Source organism: Chiloscyllium punctatum, chromosome 44 (assembly GCF_047496795.1).
Source record: "Chiloscyllium punctatum isolate Juve2018m chromosome 44, sChiPun1.3, whole genome shotgun sequence".
Classification (NCBI taxonomy): Eukaryota; Metazoa; Chordata; class Chondrichthyes; order Orectolobiformes; family Hemiscylliidae; genus Chiloscyllium; species Chiloscyllium punctatum.
In genome coordinates, this window is record NC_092782.1 from 18,879,462 (window position 1) to 18,900,113 (window position 20,652).

General features: G+C 41.7%; 1 protein-coding gene across 5 annotated transcripts in view; it reads right to left on the reverse strand.

Moving 5' to 3' along the window:
- Positions 1 to 20,652, reverse strand: part of cdk17 (cyclin dependent kinase 17) — a 224,285-nt gene that overhangs the window by 70,224 nt on the left and 133,409 nt on the right. For all 5 annotated transcript variants that reach the window (XM_072562405.1, XM_072562402.1, XM_072562406.1 and 2 more), the window contains one exon: positions 16,799 to 16,924. In XM_072562405.1, the coding sequence (XP_072418506.1) occupies positions 16,799 to 16,924 (126 nt within the window). The remainder of the gene's footprint in view (positions 1 to 16,798; positions 16,925 to 20,652) is intronic.

Here is a 20,652-nt window from a genome sequence, read left to right on the forward strand (position 1 = left end):
TGATGTAGCACGATTGATAATACTTCGGCAATAACTGGAAGCACCAACGATTAACCCACGGAATGAGGTTTACCACATTTATGCAATTAGCTTCGCTATGTTGTATGATGCCACACGGCCATTCACATTTGTGGCTCCCATCTTTGAAAAAGCAGTGGAAATCGTTGGTCGCTGATTGAATTTATTCTTTAATGTTTGAAAATATGCCAAATCTTTGTCCTTTTTGACACGGTGTTTCTTTTCAAAATGTTTAATAAGACGGAAAGGCTTCCTGGCCTCGTTGGAAAAACTTTGTTCACAGAGCAAGCACAGTGGTAACTGTTTATTAGATGGACACTGATTAAAGCCATATCGCAAATAGTCCATGCTATACTGCCTGCACTTTTTCTTACTCGATGAGGCCATTTTTACACTGTCACTCGAATACCCTGATGGAATCATGGGTATTACCTTATCACGATAATTTTAAGACGCTCAGACAAGTGGCAAAATTTGATTGGCTAATTAGCTATAATGTGCATTCATTCTGCCACCTGGTAGAACAGTTGGAAAGCTGTGTTTCGTCTTCCTAGAAGCGACATGAGTTAGGTGATATTGATCTCGGCGGTAGAATCAGTGTCAACTGCGAATGAGTTCAAATGGTTTGCCATTCACAGAGAAGACCATCAATATTAGCGCAGCAACCAATCAGAGCGCACGCCTTCATGGGTGCAGAGAAAATAACAGACTCGTGTTATGTGACTATCCATCTGACAACAGCAATGTCCTTCAAGGACATGGCAGTCTTCCAAGCTCTCTGCAAAGTCGTTCAGTGTCCCCTTGGACTTCAACACCCACCGTAGGAAGGCAAACGCCCCTTGGGGGCACTTCCGCCCCAATTGAGAAACACTGATTTAGATCTACAGTCAGAAGCTGACTTAGAACTTTACAATTACTTCAGATACCCAATTCACAGGAATTACCTAGTCAGGGAGTTAAGTATCAATCAACTGACAGTGGCTATCTGAATAAGTGTTAATTACTGTAGCAAAAGGTAACATAGCAGTTGGCTATTAGTCATTGGCTCTCTACAAAAGTATTTTGCTACTATAGTGCTTTGACAACAAAGTGCATCAGGAACCAAATGTGAAGTGAATTTGGCTCAATGGGAACTTTCTTTAGAAGCGAGTATAGCTCTTCGTGCTTTTTATTTTACCTCCTACATATGATGAGCATTCTTTTATTTCTAAGCTGTAACTTGGTATTACTTCAGCTAAATAAACAGTAATTATTTGAACAACTGAGTAAATAAGTTTAGACAGACATAGCAGGTGTTATGGAGTGCCATGACTGCAGCATGTGGCAATCTGAAATGTACTGAAGTCACAGACAACCAAATCAACAGTAAGTGCCTGCAACTTGGTGGCATTCAGAGTTGCGCTCAAGGGGGGAGTTATCAGGGCAATCTGTTCCAGGAGGCAGTTACAACCCTTAGTCCAAACAGAATTTTATACTTGGTCATGGGCCACAATAGGATGGTATGACCAACAGTCAAGCAGGTATGGGATCCAGCAAGTAATGACGGAGAAGGAGTAGAGTTCCAGTGAAAGGAGAATTAGAAATCTAAAGAAAAAGTAAAAGCAATAAAACAGAGTCCTGATGTGGGTAAAGACATGCAGAATTGGACAGGAAGAGACTGGGAAGTAATAGTCCATCCTTGAACACAATTCATGCAGAAAATGGGAGCCAAAAAGAAGTCAAAAGCTCTATCTAAATGTGCAGACCATCTACAAAGATAATGAACTGTCAATACAGAAACATGATTGTAATGCAACCAAGGTTGGGAAATAAATATCTTATATGTTACTTGCCACATTTTACAGCTGGTGGCATATTAATATAATTGGAATAATAATCCAGAGGCCAAGACTAAGACCATTGCTGTGGGGACATTGGTTCAAATTCCACTCCTGCAGCTGATGAAATTTAAATTCAATTAATAAATCTGGAAAATAAAACCAGTCTCAGTCAAGATTCCAATGAAACAACTGATTACCACAAAAATAAACTCCAAAAACCATCCACGAATGCCTTTCAAGGAAGGAAATCTGCAACCATAATTTAGTCTTGTCTATACATGATTCCAATACCCACAGCTAAAGATGATGGCTAATGTGGTTCTTTTATTCAACAAGGGCAGTAGAGATAGATGAGGTAAATTGCAGGCTAGCTATTCTGACATCAATAGTGGGAAAACTATTAGAAAAACATTCTTCAGAACGGATTAATCAACACTTGAAAAGGCAGAGATTGATCAGGGATAGTCAGCATGGATGTGTTGGAGGGAGTTCCTGTATATTTAGTTGAACTGAGTTTTTCAGAAAAGTTACTTTTTCAGAAAAGTAGACATGGACTTCAGCAAGTCCTTTGACAACGTCCCACATGGAAGGCTGGTCCAAAGGTAAGAGCCCATGGGATCCAAGGAAAGTTGGCAAACTAGATTCAAAATTAGCTTGCAAAAAGGAGGCAAAGGATTATGATGGAGAGTTGTTTTGTGATTGGAAACCTGTGACCAGCAGTGTACCACAGGATTGGTGACAGGATCCTTGCTAATGGTTATGCACATTAACAACTTGAATGTGAATGTCGAAGGTATAATTAATAATTTTTTGAATAACACAAATACTGGTAGTGTTGTAGTTATTGGGGAAGATGGTCTATGATTGCAGCCTGATATTGATTAGTTGGTAAATTGGTCAGAGCAATAGCAGGTGAAAGTTAATCCTGATAGTGACAGATGATGCATTTTGGAAGATCTAATCAAGGAAGGATTTACGTGATGAATGGTGGACCCCTCGGGAGTACTGAGAAACAAAGGGACCTTGGTTTTCAAGTCCACAGAATCTGAACGTGACAGCACAGGTAAGGGTGGCATTGAAGATGTTTGCCTTCATTAGCCTGGGTCTTGACTGTAGGAGAGTCTAGGAGCTGGAAAGTCTAGGACTCCTGGGTCGAGGAGCTGGAAATTCCTGTTGCAACTTTATAAAGCATTAGTTAGTCCACAAATGGCATACTGTGTGCAGCTCTGGTTGCCACACAATCAAAAGGATGTGACTACATTGGAAAAGGTACAAAGGTGATTCCCCAGGATGTTGCCTGGGATGGAAAGTGAGGAGAGACTTGGTAGACTGGAGGGATTGTTTTCTCTGAAGCTGAGGAGACTGAGGGGTCTCTGATTGAGGTATACAAAGTTATAAGAGACATGGATAGAGTAGATCATGTGAATCTTTTCCCTGTGACAAACATATCTAAGACAAGAAGGCATAAATTTAAGGTGAGGAGTGAGTGGTTTAGAAGAGATCTGAAAAAAAATCTTTTCACCCACAGACAGTGATGGAAATATGGAATACGCTTCCTGAGGGGGTGATGGAGAAAGGCACTCTCACAAACTTTAAGAATCTGGATGAGTATCTAAAACACCAGAAAATAGTACGCAATTGACTAAGTGCAGGTAAATGGGATTAGTATAGTTTGGTGCTTGTAGGCTGGCACAGACATGGTGGGCTGAAGGACCGGTTTCTATTTTATATGACTCTATCACTCGAACGTGGTTGACTATTAAATTCCCTCTGAACGACTTAGCAAGCCACTCAATTCAAGGGACAATTAGAGATGTGTCATAAATGCCTGCTAGCAACACCCATATCCCAAGAAAGAATAAAGGAAAAATGGACCAGGCCGGGACACAGCATAATGTTAATTGCAGATAATGAAATCGAAACTCAATATAAGTCTTGAATTGAAATCTGTCCAAATTACAACCATGTAACCACTGTTGATTGTTGTAAAAACCCATCACGTTCATTAATCTTGCATGCAACTCCAGACCCAGTGCAACGTGGTTAACGCGAACTGTCCTCTAATTTGGCCGTAACAAGCCACCTAGATCAAGGGGCAACTAAGCATAGGCAATAAATGCTTGCCCAGCCAGCATCACCCACATTGCATGAAAGAATAAAAAGAAAAATGCCATGCCTTTTTAAAAGAGTATAGATATTTGCTCAATGTTTGTTATTGGGAAAATGTCTTTTACAAAGGATTACTAACAGAATATTTAGAAATACATAATATGATCAAACAGAGTCAGCATGGCTTCATGAAGAGGAAATCATGACTGACAAATTTACTGGAATTCTTTGAGGTGGTAGTAAGCCAGATAGAAAGGTGGAAGTAGTGGCTGATATTTTTATGGATTTTCAGAAGCTTGTTAAGCTACTCAAGATAAGAGAGCATGGTGTTGGGGGTGTATATCTGCATGGACAGAGGATTGGCTAACTAATAGAAGACAGAATTGGGATAAGGACAGCATTTTCAGGACACCAACCTTTGGTGTACCACAGGAATCAGTGCAGGGGGCACAATTATTTACAATACATATTAATGACTTGGATCATGAAAACCATGTACTAAAGTCAAGTTTGATGATGACACAAAAATAGGTAAGAAGGCAAGCAGTGAGGATGACAAACGGTAGAGACAGGTTAAGCGAGTGGGCAGAAACTTAGTAGATGTGGAGAAATGTGAGGTGATGTTCTTTGGCAGGAAGAATAAAGGAACTGAATATTATTTATATGGAGAAAGATTGCAGAAAGCTACAGAAAAAAGGGAATCCTCATCCAGGAATCACAAAAGTTCAGCAGGGAAGAGGGAAAGTAAATGGACTATTGGTCTTGATTTCAAAAGGAATGGCGTATTCACATCGGGAGTTTTTTTTCAAACTACACAAGGCATAAGTCAGACCACAACTGAAAAACTGTGAACAGTTTTGGACCCCTTATCGCAGTAAAGGCATATTGACATTGGAGGCAGTGCAGAGAAAGTTCTCCAGATTGGTATCTGCCTCATTCCTGATGAAGGACTTATGCCCAAAACGTCTATTCTCCTGCTCTTCAGATGCTGCCTGACCTGCTGTGTTTTTCCAGCACCACACTCTCAACTCTGGTAACAGGAATGCCACATGAGGACAGGTTCAGTAGATGGCACCTGTATTATTGGAATTTAGAAGAATGACAGCCAACCTTATTGGAATATGCAAGATTCTTTGGAGACCTGACAAAGTAGATGCAGAAATATTGTTTTCCCTTGTGGCAAAGTCTAGGATTGGAGCATAATCTTAGAATTAAGATTAAGGGGTTGCACACTGAAGAGAGAAATGTGGAAGAATTTCTCCTTTTTGGGATGTAAATCTGGAATTCTTTACTGCAGAGGGCTGTTGAGGCTGGGTTACTAAGTATGTTTTGGGCCAAAATAAGACAGAGTTTTAATCAGTAAGGAAATCAAGGTTATGGAGAAAAAATAGGAACGTGGAGTTGAGGATTATCAAAATAGCTATGATCTCACTGAATGGGGGAGCAGACTTAATGGACTGAATTACCTACTTCTACCTCCAACATCTTATGGCCTTATAGTTGAAAGTAAATATTGGCACCTTAGGAGCAGGGACATGTAAGGTTTCATGGGGAATAACGAAATGGCAGACATATGAAATATTTGTTCAGTCTTCATAGGAGAAGAATTAAGTTACAACAAGGAGCAGACCGCAACCTCGGGGATAATATGGAAAATAAGGTAATTAACACCAGCAGAGAGAAAAGTATGGGAGAAACTGAAGAGTCTAATCACTGACCATATCCTAGGACTTGCAGGCCTACATCCTAGTGCTCTACCGAAAATAACTACAGAAATAGTGATGTGTCGCTTAAATTTTCCAAATTTCTTTAAATTGTAGAATGATTACAACTGATTGAAAATTATCAAACATAACATTGAATCAAGAAATGAGAAAAGATATCATATCAGTCCACAAGTAAGTGTTGGAATCTATTATTAATGAAGTCCTAACAATACATATACAAAGTCTTTAAGCAAGATCATACAAAGGCAACATGGTTTTACGAAAGGCAAGTGAGTTTAACAATTTGAGATTTTTTCTTAAAAAAGATGTGACAAATAGGGTAGATAAGAAAAAGTGGAGTATGTAGGATACTTGGAATTCCAAAAGGCATTTAACAAGAAAAAAAAGAGATAAAGTTAATATAAAAACTGAAAGAACTGCAGATGCTGTAAATCAGAAACAAAAACAGAAGTTAATAGAAAGCTCAGCAGGTCTGGCAGCATCTGTAAAGAGAAATCAGAGTTAATGTTTTGGGTCCAGTGACCCTTCCTCAGAACTGGAAGAGTCTACAAGAAAACAGTCTGAGGAGGGTCACTGGAACCGAAACGTTAACTCTGATTTCTCTACACAGATGCCACCAGATTAGTCGAGCTTCTCCAGCAACTTCTGTTTTTGTTTCTGATAAAGCTAATTTATAAGCCAAGGACTCTTTGATTTGGAGTACTGTAGTAGTATAGATTGTGGATTGGTTAACATACAGGGAGCACAGAGGAGGAATACATGGGGCATTTTCAAATTTGTAGGTTGTAACCACTGATGTTCCACAAGCATCAGTGTTGGGCCTCAGCAAATTGCAATGTTTGTTAATACTTGGATGAAGAGATAGAAAGCTTGTTGAAAATACAAAGCTAAATGGAAATCCAAGATGCAAAAATGCAGAGGTAAATGGGTTGTGGGCAACAAGGTGGTATATAGAGCATATAGTGTGGCTAAGTGTGACAACATTCATTTCAACTGGAAGAAACAAAAGTTTTTTTTAAGATGAAGGTGTGAAACTTGTAAATATTGATGTTTAGAAAGACTTGGATAAACAGCTCAAAGTTAGCATGCTGGCACAGCAAACAATTCAGGATGCAAATAGTAAATTAGCCTTCATTGTAAATAGAATGTGTCCAAGATTAAAGAATTCTTGCGATGAGTTTGGGTGAAACTACACATAGGATAATATTGTGCACAGTTTTGCTCTCCATATTTAAGGAAGGGTAGACTTGCATTGAAGCCAGTACAACAAAATTTCACTGGATTTATCCTTGGGATGAGGCGGGTATTCCTATGTGAAGTAACTCCAGAGAGGACAGTATACCATCACCAAGTCACCTCACCCTTCAGTTACACATGCACACTACTTGACACTGGACTGGCTTCCTCAGAAAGAACCGAGTTTCCGATATTTCTGCTTATTTTCTTTTTTTTAACCCCCACACTACCGCATAACTGTAGTGCTTATTTTCCCCAGCACCCATGTTGTGTGTGTGCGCAGGTGAGAGACACAAGGTGTATGAATCTTTATTCAGTATCCACCACCAGGAAGAAAGGAAAACACCTGAGTGGCCAGTGACAAGCAGTGCCCTTCACATCAAAGGGCAATGCTGTGTGATCAAACAGTGAAGGGGAGGGCAGGGATTAAATCAAAATAGAGTTGGACGGGCAAACAATGCACTCCACTCCCTGCGACGGCCACCTCTCCCTGAACAACTCCAGGGCCTGTCAGCTAGGGCATCCTGATTGGACCAGGTTAACAGCCCCAATCAGGTAACTCCTTCTATGAGGTCCACCTGGGTGACCTCATTACAATCACTACATCCCTCCCTCTCTAAGTCCAAGGACGTAGGGCTGTTTTTTCTCTTGTAGCCTGTCCTAGGGTGTTTTTGCGCTAGGCCCGGTTCCTCCGACTCAGCCTTATGGGCAGCATATACAGGACCACTGGCCGCTACTTGTGTGTGGAGTGTCTTGGGAGAATATTGTTCTCTTCTTCAGGTGGTAAAGGTGTCAAGGCTATAACATCCACTGTGTCTATCTCTGAGGTTTCTTTGACACTAGACAGAGGTGGAGAACCCATGGATTCTGACAGTCTTTCCAACTGGTCTGAGGTGCCAGGTGTTTTGCTCCTATCTCCTTTGCGAGTTTGCAGCTTGTAAGAAGTTAGGTAGGAGTTTAAAGAGGTCCTCGAGGTTAGTAATATCTCGACTACTCCTGGTGCTACATGTTAGTGAGAGGAGGAATAGGAAGATAGAGCAGATGAATGCTTGGCTGAGGCGCTGGTGCAGGGGAGAATGGTTCATATTTTTGGATCATTGGAATCTCTTCTGGGGTAGAAGTGATCTGTATAAGAAGGATAGATTGCATCTGAATTGGAAGAGGACTAATACACTAGCAGGGAGATTTGCTAGAGCTGCTCAGGAGTATTTAAACTAGTAAGGTGGAAGGTGGGACCCAGGGAAATAGTGAGGAAAAAGATCAACCTGAGACTGGTATAGTTGTGAGCCAAACAGTCAGGGCAGGCAGAGACAAGGCAGAGAACAAGGTAGGACTGATAAATGAAACTGCATTTATTTCAATGAAAAAGGCCTAACAGGGAAGGCAGATGAACTCAGGGCATGGTTAGGAACATGGAACTAGGATAAAATAGCATATACAGAGACATGGCTCAGGGATGGACAGGACTGGCAGCTTAATGCTGTAGGAGGGATTGAAAGGGGGGGTGAGAGAGGAGGGTGTTGCTTTTTTGATAAGGGACAGCAATACAACTACTTAGGGAGGATGTTCCTGGGAATACGTCCAGGGAAGTTATTTAGGTGGAACTGAGAAATAAGAAAGGGATAATCACCTTATTGGGATTGTACTATAGACCACTTAATAGTCAGCAGGAAATTGAGAAACAAATTTGTAAGGAGATCTCAGTTATCTGTAAGAATAATAGGATGGCTATGATATGGGATTTTAATTTTCCAAACATAGACTGGGACTGCCAGTGTTAAGAGATTAGACAGACAGGAATTTGTTAGGTGTGCACAAGCAAATTTTCCGATTCAGTTTATGGATGTACCTTTTCAAAATAGAAATTAGAATCCCTACAACGTGGAAACAGGCCTTTCGGCCTAACAAGTCCACACAGACCCTCCGAAGAATAACTCATCAAGACCCATTCCCTTACATTTACCCCAGACTATTATGACAATTGACAGTCGCCATAAGACTAGCTTTTTATTCCAGATTTTTGTTGAATTCAAGTCTCACCATCTGCTTCTTAGAACATTAGCTGGGGCATTGGATTCCTCATTCAGTGGCATTAGCACTGTATCACCATCTCCCTTCTCATTAGACTTAGTCTCCCAAAGTCCAAGAAAGGTGTTGAAAATGGGAGTACAGTTTTATAAATTGTCCGTTTATTTCCAAGATGAAGGTAACTTGGGATGAACAGCAGCTGACCAGCATTTCTATCTAATGCAAAGCTGTTGTATTTCCCTCTGACTTTGGAACATTGCAGAGGAAGCCCTTTTTTAGAGCAGGAAAAGGCTTCATTCAAAATCAATGACTTGTTGACACATAGCAATCTTGTATGCTGAGCAGAGAGAGAGGATCCTGTTTTTGGCTTCACCAGCTACCACAGGTTGGCAGCCAAAGGATACAGTTAAGACACAGTCTGCAACCATTGAAGGATTGTAGAAGATCTGACTGGAGTAGGAGAATCATCAGAAAAGGCATTTTGTAGTGGATGATGGATTTAACAAGTCTCAGAGAATGATCAAAAGCACCTGGAGATGATCACTCAATTGCCCATGGTTTCTTCACAGTGAATTGAAAGGTATCAACTCATTTTTAGAAGGAAGCATATGTCAGGTATAGACAGGATAGATCGAGTGAAAGTAGGAGTATACTTAAGACGGAAATCAGGAGGGCAAAACGGGGACATTAGGTAGCTTTGGCAAATAGAATTAAGGAGAATCCAAAGGGTTTTTACAAATACATTAAAGACAAAAGGGTAACTAGGGAGAGAATAGTGTCCCTCAAAGATCAGCAAGGCGGCCTTTGTTTGGAGCCAAAGAAAATGGGGGAGATACTAAATGAATATTTTGCATCAGTATTTACTGTGGAAAAGGATATGTAAGATATAGACTGTAGGGAAATAGATGGTGACATCTTGCAAAATGTCCAGATTACAGAGGAGGAAGTGCAGGATGTCTTGAAATGGTTAAAAGTGGATACATTCCCAGGACCTGATCAGGTGTACCTGAGAATTCTGTGGGAAGCTAGAGAAGCGATGGCTGGGCCTCTTGCTGAGATATTTGTATCATCGATAGTCACAGGTGAGGTGCTGGAAGACTGCGGTTGGCAAATGTGGTGCCATTGTTTAAGAAGGGCGGTAAAGACAAGCCAGGGAACTGTAGACCGGTGAGCCTGACCTTGGTGGTGGGCAAGTCGTTGGAGGGAATCCTGAGGTACAGGATGTACATGTATTTGAAAAGGCAAGGACTGATTTGCGATAGTCAACATGGCTTTGTGCGTGGGAAATCATGTCTCACAAACTTGATTGAGTTTTTTGAAGAAGTAACACAAAGAAGATTGATGAGGGCAGAGCAGTAGATGTGATCTATATGGACTTCAGTAAGGCGTTCGACAAGGTTCCCCATGGGAAACTGATTAGCAAGGTTAGATCTCATGGAATACGGGGAGAACTAGCTATTTGGATACAGAACTGGCTCAAAGGTAGAAGACAGAGGGTGGTGGTAGAGAGTTGTTTTTCAGACTGGAGGCCTGTGACCAGTGGAGTGCCACAAGGATCGGTGCTGGGCCCTCTACTTTTTGTCATTTACATAAATGATTTGGATGTGAGAATAAGAGATACAGTTAGTAAGTTTGCAGATGACACCAAAATTTGAGGTGTCATGGACAGCGAAGAGGGTTACCTCAGATTACAACAGGATCTGGACCAGATGGGCCAATGGGCTGAGAATTGGCAGATGGAGTTAAATTCAGATAAATGTGAAGTGCTGCATTTTGGGAAAGCAAATCTTATCAGGACTTATTCACTTAATGGTAAGGTCCTAGGGAGTGTTGCTGAACAAAGAGACCTTGGAGTGCAAGTTCATAGCTCCTTGAAAGTGGAGTCACAGGTAGATAGGATAGTGGAGAAGGCATTTGGTATGCTTTCCTTTATTGGTCAGAGTATTGAGGACAGGAGTTGGGAGGTCTTGTTGCGGCTGTACAGGACATTGGTTAGGCCACTGTTGGAATATTGCAATTCTGGTCTCGTTCCTATCGGAAAGATGTTGTGAAACTTGAAAGATTTACAAGGATGTTGCCAGGGTTGGAGGATCTGAGCTACAGGGAGAGGCTGAACAGGCTGGGGCTGTTTTCCCTGGAGCGTCAGAGGCTGAGGGGTGACCTTATAGAGGTTAACAAAATTATGAGGGGCATGGATAGGATAAACAGACAAAGTCTTTTCTCTGGGGTGGGGGAGTCCAGAACTAGAGGGCATAGGTTTAGGGTGAGAGGGGAAAGATATAACTTGTTCACGCAGAGGTTGGTACGTGTATGGAATGAGCTGCCAGAGGATATGGTGGAGGCTGGTACAATTGCAACATTTAAAAGGCATTTGGATGAGTATATGAATAGGAAGAGTTTGAAGGGATATGGGCTGGGTGCTGGCAGGTGGGACTAGATTGGGGTGGGATATCTGGTCGGCGTGGACGGGTTGGACCGAAGGGTCTGTTTCCATGCTGTACATCTCTATAACTCTATAACTAATCCACCGAACCTGCACACCTTAGGATTGTGAGAGGAAACCCATGCACACATGGGGAGAATGTGCAAACTCCACACAGTCGCCAGAGGCTGTAATCGAACCCAGGTCCCTGGCATGGTGAGGTAGCAGTGCAAACCACTGAGCCACCATGCTGCATACCTACCAGACAGGATGCAAAACATGACCTACTCCTGGGAATTAAGGCAGGGAAAGTGATGGAGGTGTCAGTGGGGAAGTACTTTGGGGACAGCAACCATAATTCTATTAGTTTAAAATAGTGATAGAAAAGGACATTCTGGATCTTAAACTTAAAATTCTAAACTGGATAAAGGCCAATTTGACAGCATTAGGCAAGAACTTTCAAAAGTTGACTGGGAGCAGATGTTGACAGGTAATGGAATGGCTTCAAAAATGAGATAACGAGAGTCCAGAGACAGAGTGTTGCTGTTAGGGGAAAGGCAAGGCTGATGGTGAAGGGAATGCTGGATGACTAGAGAAATTAAGGTTTTGGTCAAGAAAACGAAAGAAGCATGTGTCAGGTATTGACAGGATAGATCGAGTGAATCCTGAGAAGAGTATAAAGGCAGTAGGAGTATACTTAAGAGGGAAATCGGGGGGCAAAAAAGGGGGCATGAGATAGCTTTGACAAATAGAGTTAGGAAGAATTCAAAGGGATTTTATAAATACATTAAGGGCAAAAGAGTAACTAGGGAGAGAATAGGGCCCCCTCAAAGATCAGCAAAGCAGCCTATGTGTGGAAGCGCAGAAGCTGTGGGGAGATACTAAACAAGTATTTTGTCTCAATGTTTACTGTGGAGAAGGACATGGAAAATATAGAATGTGGGGAATTGATGATGACAACTTTAAAAATGTTCAAATTACAGAGGTGGAGGTGCTTGATGTCATGAAATGCATAAAGGTGGATAAATCCCCAGGACCTGATCAGGTGTACGTTAGAACTCTGGGAAGCTAGGGAAGTGACTGCTAGGCCCTGTGCTGAAATATCTGGATCATCCATAGTCACAGATAAGGTGTCAGAAGAGCGGAAGTTGGCTGATGTGGTGCCACTATTTAAAAAAGGTGGTAAGGAAAAGCCAGAGAACAATAGTCTGGTGAGCCTGACATTGGTGGTGGGCAAGTTGTTGGAAGGAATCCTCAGGGACTGAATTTACTTGTACTTGGAAAGACCAGGATTGATTCGGGACAGTCAACACAGCTTTGTGCATGGGAAATCATGTCTCATTAACATGATCGAGTTTTCTGAAGAAGAAACAAAGAGGGCTGATGAGTGCAGATCAGATTATGTGATCTACATGGACTTCAGTAAGGCAATCGACAAGGTTCCCCATGGGAGACTGGTTCGCAGGGTTAATCTCACGGAATAAAAGGAGAACTAGCCATTTGGATACAGAACTGGCTCGAAGGTAGAAGGTAGGTGGTGGTGGAGGGTTGTTTTTCAGATTGGAGGCCTATGACCATTGGAGTGCCACAAGGATCGGTGCTGGGTCCGCTACTTTTCGTCATTTAGATAAATGTTTTGGATGTGAGCATAAGAGGTAGTGTTAGTCAGTTTGCTGATGACACCAAAATTGGAGGTGTAATGGACAGACAAGAGGGTTACCTCAGATTTCAACGAGATCTTGATCAGATGGGCCAATGGGCTGAGGAATGGCAGGTGGAGTTTAATTCAGATAAATGCGAGGTGCTGCATCTTGGAAAAGCAAATCTTAGCAGGACTTAAACACTTAATGGTAAGGTGCTAGGGAGTGATGCTGAACAAAAAGAGACCTTGGAGTGCAGGCTCATAGCTCCTTGAAAGTGGAGTTGCAGGTAGATAGGATAGTGAAGAAGGCGTTCGGTGTGCTTTCCTTTATTGGTCAGAGTATTGAATACAGGAGTTGGGAGGTCATGTTGCTGCTGTACAGGACTTTGGTTAGGCCACTTTTGGAATATTGCAGGCAATTCTGGTCTCCCTCCTATCAGAAGGATATTGTGAAACTTGAAAGGATGCAGAAATGATTTACAAGGATGTTGCCAGGGTTGAAAGATTTGAGCTATCGGGAGAGGCTGAATAGGCTGGGGCTGTTTTCTCTCACATTGGAGGCTAAATGGAACTCCTGCTTCTCACTTATCTATTTGTATATGCTGATATCTGTATTTCCAGAACTGTGCTTTTATATCAAAGTTTCAAATTATGATTTTGCAAGTGGAAATTTGAGTACCAGCATAAACAATAAAAATGGTTGCCAAATAAAAAGGAAGATTCATCATCAGCCTGGCTAACACTGGCCAGGTGACTTCAAGCTAAGAGAGGCATGAAAAATCTTTGGCGGATAGGATCAAGGATAACCCCAAGGCATTTTATGCGTATGTGAGAAACATGAGAATGATGAGAACGAGGGTAGGTCCGATCAAGGGCATTAGTGGGAGACTGTGTATTGAGTCGGAAGAGATAGGAGAGGTCTTGAATGAGTACTTTTCTTCTGTATTTACAAACGAGAGGGACCGTATTGTTGAAGACGAGAGTGTGAAACAGACTGGTAAGCTAGAAGAGATACTTGTTAGGAAGGAAGGTGTGTTGGGCATTTTGAACAATTTGAGGATAGACAAGTCCCCCCCCGGGCCTGAAGGGATATATCCTAGGATTACGTGGGAAGCAAGAGAGGAAATTGCAGAGCCGTTGGCAATGATCTTTTCGTCTTCACTGTCAACGGGGGTGGTACCAGGGGACTGGAGAGTGGCGAATGTCGTGCCCCTGTTCAAAAAAGGGAATAGGGATAACCCCAGGAATTACAGGCCAGTTAGTCTTACTTCGGTGGTAGGCAAAGTAATGGAAAGGGTACTGAGGGATAGGATTTATGAGTATCTGGAAAGACACTGCTTGATTACGGACAGCCAGCACGGATTTGTGAAGGGTAGGTCTTGCCTTACAAGTCTTATTGAATTCTTTGAGGAGGTGACCAAGCATGTGGATGAGGGTAGAGCAGTTGCTGTAGTGTACATGGATTTTAGTAAGGTATTTGATAAGGTTCCCCATGGTAGGCTTATGCGGAAAGTCAGGAGGCATGGGATAGAGGGAAATGTGGCCAATTGGATAGAAAACTGGCTAACCGGTTGAAGTCAGAGAGTGGTGGTAGATGGTAAATATTCAGCCTGGAGTCCAGTTACAAGTGGAGTTCTACAGGGATCAGTTCTAGGTCCTCTGCTGTTTGTAATTTTTATTAATGACTTGGAAGAGGGAGTCGACGGGTGGGTCAGTAAATTTGCAGATGATACAAAGATTGGTGGAGTTGTGGATAGTGAGGAGGGCTGTTGTCGGCTGCAAAGAGACTTAGATATGATGCAGAGCTGGGCTGAGAAGTGGCAGATGGAGTTCAACCCTGTCAAGTGTGAGGTTCTCCACTTTGGAAGGACAAATAAGAATGCGGAATACAGGGTTAATGGTCGGGTTCTTAGTAAGGTGGAGGAGCAGAGGGATCTTGGGGTCTATGTTCATAGATCTTTGAAAGTTGCCACTCAGGTGGATAGAGCTTGTAAGAAGGCCTATGGTGTTTTAGCGTTCATTAGCAGAGGGATTGAATTCAAGAGTCGTGAAGTGATGTTGCAGCTGTACAGGACCTTGGTTAGACCACATTTGGAGTACTGTGTGCAGTTCTGGTCGCCTCACTTTAGGAAAGATGTGGAAGCTTTGGAGAGGGTGCAGAGAAGATTTACCAGGTTGTTGCCTGGAATGGAGAATAGGTCGTATGAGGATAGGTTGAGAGTGCTAGGCCTTTTCTCAATGGAACGGTGAAGGATGAGGGGTGACTTGATAGAGATTTATAAGATGATGAGAGGAATAGATAGAGTAGACAGTCAGAAACTTTTTCCCCGGGTACAACAGAGTGTTACAAGGGGACATAAATTTAAGGTGAAGGGTGGAAGGGATAGGGGGGGATGTCAGGGGTAGGTTCTTTACCCAGAGTGTGGTGGGGGCATGGAATGTGCTGCCTGTGGGAGCGGCAGAGTCAGAATCATTGGTGACCTTTAAGCGGCAATTGGATAGGTACATGGATGGGTGCTTAAGCTAGGACAAATGTTCGGTACAACATCATGGGCCGAAGGGCCTGTTCTGTGCTGTATTGTTCTATGTTCTAAGCTCTAAGCTCTTGTGCATTAAACTAGTTAGATATGCACCTTTTAAGGGACCCATGGAGAACCAGTTAGGTCAAATTAATATAGTCAAGAAATCTAATGTCCATTTTCAGACATGTAGCTGAGGACAAACACAGATAATGCTGGACACACTCAGCAGGTCTGGCGGCATCTGTGGAGACAGAAACAGAGTTAATGTTTCAAGTCTGTTACAATAGTTCTTTTGCTTTTGCATGCACTGAAGGACAACTGGTAACCATTAGTTACTATCCAATTTGGCAGTTGATAATATCTGTGCCTAATTTCAAGGATAGTGTACAATATATATCAGCACTTTTACATAAGAAACATGATACATTTTGATGTGATCCTTAACATTGTTGCAATATTCTGATTGATATTTCATCCTGAAAGTTTATCCAGAGGGACAAACAATAGAGGGACGGCTCCTGTTCCTCAAAAGTTCTTCAATTGCAGTGGCTATTCTGTGATATACATTTTGGATGCACCAGAATCCAGCAGCATTTCAGTTTTCAGATAATTCAAATGTTCTCAGTGAGAATTTGGCAGGATAGATGTCTTGGATTCTTAGTCACCACTGCTCCCAGCCATATGCATGAAGGCGAAAGCCCCAATATAACAGAGCTCTGGCAATTTTTATTCACAATAGAAGAGGAAAATCAACCCTATTTTGGCACTACAAGTCATTTCTGTTGTTTAGACATTTATTGCACATCATGTTTTTAAACATGTAACATTTACATAAACAAAAGGGGTAACCAGACAATAGTTTGCATCCAAGAATGTGGCTGTTCTCCTTTTCTTACAACAGAGGTGGAAGGGGTTATTCTCAATCACCAATTACCACTGTAACCAAGAATGAACTCCAGTGAGTAATCAAACCATGACTGTGTTTGTATTTTCCTGTTGACTCCTCCAATAAATTAGGTGAAACGTTGGAAGCTAGAATCTTGCAAGGCTTTTGTTTGACAGATTGAGGGATTATGAAAGGATTTATGATTATTGCAAATAGCAAAGTGTGTATTTACAGGGTTAAAAAAATTGAGCTATTTTGCAAAACTTTCTAGAATCATGGTAGATAGATAAAATCCAGGATTTAAACAAGAGGAAATATGGTGGTCAAAAGGTAACAAATTTCACAATATTAGAATGCTGATAATCAATAACTGGCAACAAAAACTCACTAGAGAAGCTCTGCGGGATCTTCTACTCATAGGCTGATCAAAAGGTGGACTACTCATCTGCAGTTTTTCCAAATATCCATCAGGCAATCTAATGTCTGCAGGCAGTGATAGCCTCTTATTGACATCCTGAAAATAGAAAAAGAAACAAATCATTGGCCTAATATTCCAAAAAGCCTTCCAAATTCAGAGTCACAACCCTATCATACCTGAACTGCTTTGCAATTATTTCTCCAACTGTCTATTTTCAGCCTCCTCTCTTCCTCAGCTACATGCTGACTCCTTGGTGAACTCACCTGCAAACTTTGGCAGTTAATGACAGGTCAGCATTTCCAGGAGTTTGACAGAGTTGAGATAAAGGTCCAGTGATATAATTTCAAGGCAGGAATGTGTATGAATTGGGAGTGAGACTTGTAGGTTACAATGTTTTCATGTACCTATGGTCACAGGTTTGGTCAGTGCTGTCAAAACGTCAGTGAACAACTGTAGTTCATCTTATAAATGTTGTATGATGTTACTGTGTACATTGGTAGTGGAAATCAAAAGATGCCCATCAAGGGTGCTGCTTTCTCCTGGATGGAGTTGAGTTTTCGACAGTTGCTGGACAAGTGAGGATTTCTCTGTCAGGTTCCTGACTTTTATTTTCAAATGTGCACAGGCTTTGGAGAATCTAGATGGAAGTTACTTGCCATAGGTTGTCCAGTTACTTGTTCTTAAAATATGAGCAACACTGGCAAGATTAACATTTTCAGTTCATTCCTAATTGTCCTTGTAAAGTGAGCCATCTTCTTGAATGGTTGCAGTATTTGTAGTGTAGTTACGTTGTTTGGAATTGAGTTCCAGGAATTTGGCTCAGTAACAATATATTTTGAAAGGCAATATAGTTCAAAGTCAGGATTGTGTGCGGCTTGGCTGGGAACTTGCAGGTGGTGGTATTCCCATGTACCTCCTACACACTTCCTTCTACGTGGTACAGATCACAGGTTTGAAAGTTATGACCTGGAGGATTGTTGCTGTGCATTTTGTGCATGATGTGCACTGGTGTGATAATGTGAGTGTGACTAATATTTTGGGTGTGGAAAGAGTGCCAAAATAAATGCTACAATATCCTGGATGATATCAAGCTTCTTGAGTCATGTTGGAGCTGGACTCATGTGGGAAAGCAGAGAGGATTCCATTGTGTGTCTGACTTGAGGCTTGCAGGTGGTAGACAGGCTTTGACAGGAATTACTCACTGCCAACTTCTTAGCCTCTGACTTGCTTTTTTGGTGACAGTATTTATATTACTGGCCCAGTTAAGCTTTTAGAGTCAGAATTATACAGCATGTAAACAGACCCTTTGGGTCCAACAAGTCCATACCAATCATAGACCCAAACTAAGCATTCCCGTGCTTGGCCCACATCCCTCCAAACATTTCTTATTCATGTACTTATCCAAGTGTCATTTAAAACATTGTAACTGTATCCACATCCATCATGTCCTTTGGAAGTTCATTCTACCCATAAACCATTCTGTGTAAAAACGTTGCCCCTCATGTTGTTTTAAAATCTTTCTCCTCTCACCTTGAAAAAATGCCCTCTAGTCTTTAAATCTCTCATCCAAAGGAAAAACATCTGCCATTTAACTTATCTATACCCCTCAATTTTATAAACCTCTAAGGTATAAAACCTTTAACCTTCTCTCTGCTTCAGTGTAAAAGGTTCAGCCTCTCCTTATAACTCAAACCATCCATTCCTGGCAACATCCTGGTAATTCTTCTCTGAACCCTCTCCAGCTTTGTAACATCTTTTCAATAACAGGGAAACCAGAACTAGACACAGTACTCCAAAAGAGGCCTCACTAATAACTTGTACAACCTCAACATGACATTCCACCTCCCATACTCAAAGATCTGAGGCAAGAAGGCAGGTTTGCAAAACACCTTAACCACTCTGTCTTTTTGGTCAATGGTGACCTCCAGGATGTTGATATTGGGGAATTCAGCAATGGCAATACTGTTGCATATTAAGAGGAGACAGTTAAATTCTCTCTTAAGTGAGATTTGTGCAGCACGAAATGTTGCTTGTCATTTTAGCTCCTTCCTCAATACTTTTAAGGAGGCATGAATTATTTCAGTATTGAAGGTGCTTTGAACATAATAAATAGAAAGTCCTGAGTTTTGCGTTTATGGTGATGAAGTGATGATGAAGCAGGTGACGATAATTAGGCCTTGAACATGGTCCTAAGGAAATCCTGCAGTAATGTCCTGGGGTTGAAATTATTGGCTGCCAATGGCCACACATGACTAACTATGGGAGAGACTTTCCAATTCCCACTGACTTCAATTTTACTGGAGCACTTTGATGGCATGCACCAAGCCAAATGTAGCCTTTACATCAAGGCAATCGTTCCCATCATCTCTAGTATTCAGCTCTCTCATCAAATGTTTGCTCTGAAGGGGCATTAAGGTCAAGAGTCAAATGGTCTTAGTGGAAGCCAAATTTAGCTTCAGTGACAGGTTACTGGTAAGTACCAGATAGAGTTGCCAAAATGAGGGCCCTGAACTCATTTAAAAATTTCAGAGGATTCTATAAATGGGGAGAGGGAAGCTGATGGATGGATGAATTCAAGTAGGCCATGGCTTCTATCATTTGTAACCATCTTTTATTCTGATAACTAACTCCATCTCCTACATGATCTGTTTCACGGAAGGAACAACCATGACAAATAACTCAGTCCTGCAGTTTAAATTAAACTTAACCACAAGAGGGCAGCAAAGACTCTTCTTCTGAACTGTTAGCATGTGCAATTCCACAGCTTTTAGATTAGATTCCCTACAGTGTGGAAACAGGCCCTTCGGCCCAACCAGTCAACACCGACCCTCCAAAGAGTAACCCACCCAGACCCATTTCCCTCTGATTAATGCACCTAACACTATGGACAATTTAGCATGGCCAATACACCTGACCTGCACATCTTTGGACTGTGGGAGAAAACCGGTGCACCCGGAGGAAACCCATGCAGACACAGGGAGGATGTGCAAACTCCACACAGGCAGTTACCAGAGGCTGGAATCGAACCTAGGACCCTGGTGCTGTAAGACAGCAGTGCTAACCACTGAGCCACTGTGCGACCTCAATTAATTCAAATATGAACAAATGGTTAAAGTAGAAAATTATTAATAAGGATAATGACTTGCAGACAATTGAACACAGACATTCATTTTTTTTCTATCAGTGCCAATTGCTAAAGAAACCAAGATAAGATAATCAGAAGGTTAGATAGGGTGGACAGTGAGAGCTCTTTTCCTCAGATGGTGATGGCGAGCATGAGGGGGCATAGCTTTAAGTTGCGGGGTGATAGATATAGGTCAGATGTCAGAGGTAGTTTCTTTACTCAGAGTAGTAGGGGCGTGAACCGCATTGCCTGCAACAGTAGTAGACTCATCAGCTTTAAGGGCATTTAAATGGTCACTGGATAGACATATGAAATAGTGTAGGTTAGGTGGGCATCAGATTGGTTTTACAGGTCAGTGTAACATCAAGGGCCGAAAGTGCTATAAAGCTCTATGTTCAATCATATGCTGAATTTTTTTACACCCGATATGGTGGTCTTTCAGCCGGCATGGTGGTCAACGGAGAAATAAGAAAAGGATGACCACCTTATTGGGATTGTACTGCAGACCCCCAATAGTCTGAGGTAAATTGAGAAACAAATTTGTAAGATCTGAATTTTCTGCAAGAATAATAAGGATGGTTATAATAGGGGATTTTAACTTTCCAAACATAGACGATGACTGCCACAGTTTTTGAGAGTTTAGATGGAGAGAAATTTGTTAAGCGTGTACAAGAAAACTTTCTGATTTGGTATGTGGATG